The sequence below is a fragment of the Haplochromis burtoni genome, unplaced genomic scaffold (genome assembly GCF_018398535.1).
Source record: "Haplochromis burtoni strain Fernald_Lab_line unplaced genomic scaffold, NCSU_Asbu1 Contig_129, whole genome shotgun sequence".
In the NCBI taxonomy this organism is placed as follows: domain Eukaryota; kingdom Metazoa; phylum Chordata; class Actinopteri; order Cichliformes; family Cichlidae; genus Haplochromis; species Haplochromis burtoni.
Window position 1 is genome coordinate 1,092,776 of NW_024582490.1, and position 8,032 is coordinate 1,100,807.

Consider the following 8,032-nt stretch of genomic DNA (forward strand, 5'->3'; position numbering starts at 1 on the left):
TGTTCAGCTTCCCGATGCGTTGGCAAACAATTATCCTCGACAACAGAATCACATTTGTCTAATTAATTAGATGTGTTTGCTACAAGAGCAGGTAGTTAGCGGTGACAAGAAAAGCGAGTTTAAGGCCGAGGCTGCTAGTAAGATAAATAGAGCTGTAATTGTTCTCAGTGTGAGAAAAGGAGAGGTGAAACTTGTGATGTTCACATGCAGTAAAGTGACTGTGTTCTTTTTTGGGTTTATATATATATATATATATATATTTTTAGCTCTTTAGCAGTTCTTTTGAAGACAGACATGAGGGAAACAGAACAATTGCTTAAAGCGTCTGGTCTGTCAAATCCTTAGTATGGGAAGAAAGAAAATACCTTTAGCGAGACAGCGGAACTCAGTCAGTCAGCCGCTGTTGGCTCAGTGAAGCAGTGAATCAATGCAGTCAGACAGGCGGACAAGGCAAGGAGCAGGTACCTCTGTTGTCAGCAGCACTCTCCTGACACTTATCTGCCTGGACAACCACTTTCAAACTCCTTCTCAAACACTCCTCCTTTCCCGCTCCCGTGATCAGCTTCTCAGATGTCCACCTATCACAGCTATTTTCTTTAAACGTGTCTTCAAGCTACACAAATCTCACACATCTGTCTCATCTCTTCCTCGCCTTTCTCTCAAATCTCTCATAACCATCTCTTTACGCTTTGCTTTGTATCACTTCAACCAGCCGTGGCGGCAGGAAAACGGTGAGGAAGATTGTGTGCGTTTGTGTGCACATGTGCACGTCTGTGTGTATGTGTGTGTCAAGAGGGCCTTGTATAGCGGTCCCAGCAGCAACAAGCTGTCATTAGAGTGGGCAGGAAAGAACCCTTGTGGCTTGGTTCCATCAAATTGTAATCCCCAGCACATTATTACCATAGCAGGGTCACCTCTCCACTACTGCTCTAGGGCAGGAGCAGGTGGAGCGCACAACACACACACACACACACACACACACACACACACACACACACACACACACACACACACACACACACATACACACCTTTCATTTGGTACCATTTCCACTGTTTTGCTAGTGTTTTTCTTGACAGTCCTTATATTACCTGGCCAGCCCCCCATTATTAATTCGACATTCCATCTGGAGAAGGCCACGGCCGAGCTTAGCCATCATGCATTAATGGGAATGATTATTTTCCTCCTCGCACTCGCACGCCCCCCCCCACCCCCCACCCCCCCACCCGACCCTCCAAACAGACTCTCTTCTCCATGTTCCTCATTCCTGTCATCCACTGCCTCTAGTGGGGCTTCTGCTTCTGTATTGCCCAGCCCGATGGACTTCGAAGATTGCATGTGCCTATAGATGAATGTGTGTGTGAGAAGTGTTTCTCTGTCTACACCATTAAAGTATAGGACTCTGTGTGTGTGTGTGTGTGTGTGTGTGTGTGTGTGTGTGTGTGTGTGTGTACAAAGAAGAAATGCATTCACCCAACTTATGGACATCTATTCTAATTTGGGCATCAACTACAAAGAGAGACTCCTGTGACTCCACAACTCATAGTACATGCAAATGATTTTAGGTAGAGCTCCCGGAGCGGATCTTCATTCTTCATTTTAGCTGTAAACTATACCGTTTACAAAACAGGGCATAAAAGAATGTTTGCATTGCTGTGATGTAAGATTAGAGGTTGAATTTGAAACCAAGAAGCCACAACTATAAAGTAAACATCTTAGCCCACTAAGGGTTTGAAACAATGGTTTATTACTGCTAATGATCCACTAACGATTTCATACTTGATTTGTGGCCTTCAAAAGCCCAACAAACAAAAACAAACACAATTACAGTACTGTGAAAAAGTCTCGAGTTCTCCGGGCTTTGCCTTTTGGCTGTTTTTTCACTCATTTCAAATACAGCAACTGAAGATTTGAGTGTTTTTTGTTCCTTAAGCTACTTAACAATGACCCACGAATCATTCTAGCATAAGAAATCCACCAAAGTCAAGGAACCAGTTTTGTGTCTACACAAAACACACAACTTGGAAAAGAACCAATCTGCAAAAAAATGCCAAGAAAATAACAGTTTGACAAGCCTCAAGTCTGTAGGAATTTTGCACCAGCAAAGTGATTCCCAATTAGCTCAAAACTTGAAATATATCTGCGATCTGTGCAGTGAGTCCTTAAAAAATTTGAGGAAATTTGACAAGTGGAGGACAAAAGAAGAAGTTGCAGGCCTAAAATCTGTCTAGAGCAGATGAACGGTATCTGAAAGTCACGTTCTTAATATTTCACGTCACTGCAGGCCTTCAAACAATGAGATTTGAGCCTAAACAGTGAAAGGCAGTCGCGTTTTAATCAGTAGAGGATGTCGCATAAAAAGAGATGAAAGAGCAAACCACTTACTTACTTTTAGCACGTTTAGCAGTTGATGTTGGCTTCTTTTTTCAGTACTGGAGCTTCCTGCTCATTGAAGACTTTTCTAAAAGGAAATGCTTAATCCAAAATGGCGTTTTAAGGGCTTGGATTAATGTCAATTTCAGCAAATATTCTTTCTTATGTTAAAAGAACATGGATCTCTGTCAGTGATAACTTCTGACTTTATAACTCAAATTTTAAGAGAGAGCTTCACTGCTAAGCTCTCATCTGTGTGGGTGTCACGGTTCGCTTGAGGACTCACACGCAGGACTCAGAGGCACAGTCAGTATTTATTACAGTTCCACCAGGTGTATATACAAACAGTGCAGGGGATAGTGCTATATACAAAGCGGTGACAGGGAAAAGGCTCCGGGGAAATCCAGGTAGGGAAAAGACACTTGCTCCTCTTCTGACTCTCTCTCCAAACACTCACACAAAAAGGGAATCCGCTCGGGGAATGCAGAGTCGGGTCCAGGGGATCTATGTACAGAAGGAAACACACGTTAGAGGTTTTGCACAGGGAAGCAAAAGAGAACTTGCTCAGAGCCGGGCTGCACTGACGCGAGTCACACACAACGATCCAGCGATGAGTAGAAGCCACTCCCTGGCTTAAATGCTGGCTGCACTGATGAGGCCCAGGTGTTTCCTCTTCAGAGGGGCGTGGGCCGAGGGCGTGAACCCACCATGAGTTCCGCCCTGGCGAGAGAGCGAGAGAGCAAGAGAGAAGAGAGAACACTACTAGTCAGCGGCCTGCTGATCCCCTGGCCGTGACAGTGGGGTTCAAATCCCTTATTCAGATTAAGATTTTATGTGACATTACATTGGCAAAAATTAAATTTACTTGAATAATGTGAGTATTGGAGTAAGTACTTGAGTAATTTTTGAATAACTTTAATTTTGTAATGTGCATATTTTATGAATAATGATGTTTCAATACTTTAATCTACTGAATAAGTAAGAATTAGACTTAATAATCTTTTTACTTTAAAAAGGGAAATTGTGTACAATCTTTTATTCTCCAGAATGCACATAATAAAAATGTTTTGGGGAATGTATATGCTTTTTAAAAACCAATTGCTTCTTACCTGATGCATGCTATAACTTTCAGCAAAACTGAACTAAAATTTGTTAACAAGCTTACCAAATAAGAAATGTTTTGTGAATTTTCTTTGCAGAGCGACTGGAAAGCCGGCTGTTATCAAAGCCCACATGCCCTAAAAAGGAGGGCGCGCTGGCCAGTAATGAGTTCATCACTAAGTTTAAGATAAGAGTTGATCAGAATAGAGGCGATGATGAAAGTCTGGAGCATCAGTTGGAGGCTGCCAACCTGTCTGATGAATCGTTCGAGGCCCAGACAGAAGTCAACGGACAAATATGATCACAGACATTTTAAACACGCGAGTTGAGAGTTAAGGGGGAAAAATATTGTAATAAGTATATATTTGAATTGCACACTAAGATATAAAGTGATGGCAGCGAGCACAGTGTTGCAGGATTTAATTAAAAACACATCTGACTAAGACCAACTGAAATTTAGAGTTGTGTATAATAAAGTTTATTCATGATTAATAAAACAAATCTGTAATATTTTTCTTTCTCTTTTGTCCATTTGAATCTCGCTACAGCTTAAATAAAAGAAAAGAATGTGTTTGGAATAAATTAAACTCTATTCTCTCTTTTTCTTTCTTTCTTTTTTTCTTGGTGGGTTTTCATTTGCAATCAAACGCAACATTATACAATTATATAGTATAGTAAGAAATATCCTTTAACTTAATTTAGTATTTGTTTTTTAATTTTTGTTTTTATTGTTTCCCCTTCAGTTTTGTGCTTATAACATGTTCTAATCTGACATATTATGCAGTAAATTATTTTTGCAATAACTTAACAGGCCATTGTGGGAGCCAACATTCACTTATCAAAGACATATTTGTATATTCTGTGGGCTGCTTTATGCTTGTGTCATTTAGAAACATAAGCCACAACAGACTTCCACCGGAGAGTACTTAAAAATGTATTTTTATGTAAAGATATTTTAATTAACTACTATATTAAGAGAGAACCTATTGTTACATGGATTAATTGTACAAACTGTAGAGAAATAAGTTTAAGCGTGCAACTTTTTATTCATTTTTAACTGTATTAATGTTTTTATGTTGATACAGCCGCCTCATATCTGTTTCCTCAGTGTTTTTTAAACCATGTACTCCATCTATGAGTAAGAACATGAATAAATTCCTTTCCAAATTTGTAGTTCTTTTTTCCAACTGTTTTTAGTATATATGTAACATTTCTTTACACACAAATGCAGGTATTCTTTTGCACCAAGACGTTAAAGAAATGCTAAGAAAAAATGAAAATACTACGTTGCAACCTGTGTGTGTGTGTGTGTATATATATCTGTATCTATATAGATATAATATATGTGTATTCGTAACCTTTTTTCATCATCTAGTTTCCTGTGCCAGATCTTCTACTGATCCACTGAGGCAGACATGTAAAAAAACATGAACTAAAGCATATTTCTGTATATAAACAGGACTTTAAATCTTTATCAACAGCTACTTTAGAGGAAATTCTTCAATAAACTGCAACCAAAGGCTCAACTCAGAGGACAAAACCCAACCTGTTATAAATAGTGTGACAGCAAACTTTCTCTTGTGTAAAGTTACAAATAGGAGTAATTATCCACAGGAGCTTTTATACATAATGAAGTTATAATTCGTCCTGTAGAAATTGTACATTTAAGCTATATAGTTCCCTCTGTGATAACTCTGCTATGAATGCCTCTTATTAACTTTTATGCTTTTACAACCCACTATGAGCAAACACTCAGCAACAGTGGGAAGGAAAAACTCCCTTCTTGAAGGAAAAAACCTCTGGTAGAACCAGGAAATCTGTCTAAACTAGTTGGGGGTTAGAGCAACAGATGCAAGTCTTCAGAGCATTTGCAGTGTGACTGTCTTTGTGCACACTTTAACCTGATTCATGTTTTCTTATTTGTCAAAATGCACCATGGGTAAAAAAAAACAACAAAAAAAAAATAGTAATGAAGGAGAATCCTCAGCAAAGATGAATTAAACAAGTTTTATTTTGATCAAATTTTACTTTAAGTAAAACACATCTTTATTTGATGACATTGAAGTCATCAAATAAAGACAGTTTTGATGGAGCTCCTGACCCAGCCCAAGCTCTCTATGAAGACGAGGAAAAACTCCCCAGGGGGCCAGATCGATGGGAAGAAACCTCGGGAAAGCCCATTCAAAGAGAGATCCCCTTTCCTGGGATGGCTGGGGGGGTTACAGGAACTCCAAAAAAGCTAAATTTTTATTTATTTATTTTTTAAGATTGACCCACTCTATCTATTCCTGTCCAACAGAAAAAAGAAAGGAAGTTACACAATGTATCACACTTACATGATAAGGTGAATTAGTATGCGTGTGTGTTTGTGTGGATTTATCTGTAGCCAGGGGTAGAAGCTGGAGGCTCCTCCAGCTTTGGGCACTTCTCCAGGACTTGTGTTAAAACTATGGTCCAAGAATTCCGGCATCTTGAAATGAAAGAAAGACAAGAGATAATCGAAGATGATAAGTTCCAGTGATCCAAGGCATCAGTGAATCTGGAAGGGTGAAGTTTTCTTACCTGTGGACAGACGCTTTTTGATACTCAGTTTCTTTGCGAGGAACCTCTCGGTACTAAAGTCCCGTGCACGCGGCCATCTTTACAATGGCCGTGCCATTGTAAAGATGGCGCGGCCACGTCCAGACGCCTTTCTGACCGCTCCGCTCCAACTATCCACTTTTCTTGTTTTTTACGCGCTGGTATTAGGAACAGACTGAGACAGCAGGCGCATCGCGCACCACTGCCCAGTATCCTACTGGCCAATGTACAATCCATGGAGAACAAGCTCGATGACCTAAGAGCAAGGGTCACCTTCCAACGTGACATGAGGGACTGCAACATTCTGTGCTTCACGGAGACATGGCTGACCCCCACCGTGCCGGACCAGGCCGTAACTCCGTCGGATTCATTCTTTGTGCTCCGCGCGGACAGAACGGCAGAGTCGAACAAAACCAAAGGTGGAGGAGTGTGTTTCATGGTAAACAGAAAGTGGTGTGATGCCAGGAGCATTTCTACTCTCTCCAGCGGCTGCTCGCCACATCTGGAGTTCCTGAGCATTAAGTGCCGCCCTTTCTATCTGCCCCGTGAGTTCACCTCAGTCATCGCCACGGCGGTCTACATCCCACCCCAAGCGGACACAGGTATGGCTTTGTCCGAATTACATGATGTGCTGAGCTCGCTTCAAAACAAGGACCCGGGCGCAGCCCTCATTGTAGCAGGAGACTTTAACAAAGCGAACCTCAGACAAGTCATGCCAAACTTTTACCAGCATGTCTCGTGTCCAACGAGAGGGGATCGGATTTTGGATCACTGCTACACGCCATACAAGCAGGGCTACAAAGCTGTCTCACACCCGGCTTTTGGGAAGTCTGACCACAACGCCATCTTCCTCATTCCCCAGTATAAACAAAGCATACGGAGGGAAGACGTGACCAAGAGGGAGGTAAAACGGTGGACTGCCCAATCAGAAGCTACGCTACAGGACGCACTCAACGACGTAGACTGGGACATGTTCAGAGCATGCGCAGTCGACATCAACGAGTTTACGGAAGTAGCAGTATGCTTCGTCAATATGCTAGCGGAGGAGATTATCCCCACTGCGAGAGTCACCACATTCCCAAACCAGAAACCGTGGATGGACAGATCGATCCGCACTGCAGTAAACGCCAGGACCGCCTCCTACAACGCGGGTCTCGCCACTGGCGATATGAGCGCCTACAAAGCGGCCTCATACGGCGTGCGGCGCGCGGTGAGAGATGCCAAACGCAGGTACCGGGAACGTGTGGAGTCCCGCTTCCACCAGGGCGACACACGGAGTATGTGGCACGGACTACGCACCATTACGGACTACAAAGCCAGGGACACTGCGCCGATCAACGCCGACTCTGCATTCACCAACGAGCTGAATCGGTTCTACGCCCGTTTCGAGGTTAGCCAGGCGGCTAATGCTATCTACCGCCTGACTACCGAGGACAGTGACGTCATCAGCGAGAGACCGGTGACCAGCATCGCGGAGCATGACGTCCGAGCGGCACTGAGGAGAGTGAACACAAGGAAAGCGGCGGGGCCAGACGGCATCACCGGCCGTCTGCTGCGCTGCTGTGCTGACCAGCTAGCAGGTGTGTTCACTTACATCTTCAACGAGTCCCTGGCGAAGTCTGTGGTCCCCACATGCTTCAAAAGATCCACCATCATCCCTGTGCCCAAGAACAGCAAACCCTCATCCCTGAACGATTACCGGCCAGTTGCACTGACCTCGGTAGTAATGAAGGTGTTTGAGAGGCTGCTGAAGAACATCATCTCCTCCTCCATCCCAGACACCACAGATCCGCTGCAGTTCGCCTACAGATCCAACAGATCCACAGAGGATGCCATCGCCCACGTCCTACACACCACTCTCAGCCACGTGGACAAGAAACAGGGTAACTATGTGCGAATGCTGTTTGTTGATTACAGTTCAGCGTTTAACACAATAGTGCCCTGCAGACTGTTCACAAAGCTCAGGGATCTGGGACTT

The 8,032-nt window shown here is 43.1% G+C and overlaps 1 protein-coding gene and 1 long non-coding RNA gene across 2 annotated transcripts in view; both read right to left on the reverse strand.

Moving 5' to 3' along the window:
* Positions 1–2,668: 2,668 nt before the first annotated feature.
* Positions 2,669–4,783, reverse strand: LOC121815082. Its single transcript, XR_006054777.1, has 2 exons — positions 2,959–4,783; positions 2,669–2,877 (listed from the first exon to the last, which is right to left on the reverse strand). It is a non-coding gene; the product is annotated as an uncharacterized LOC121815082 (long non-coding RNA).
* A 2,208-nt stretch (positions 4,784–6,991) lies between these two features.
* The window catches only part of LOC121815083 (hepatoma-derived growth factor-related protein 2-like), an 8,609-nt gene continuing 7,568 nt past the window's right edge, over positions 6,992–8,032 (reverse strand). The window contains exon 6 of the mRNA XM_042224151.1: positions 6,992–7,090. Coding sequence (XP_042080085.1) covers positions 6,992–7,090 — 99 coding nt within the window. The remainder of the gene's footprint in view (positions 7,091–8,032) is intronic.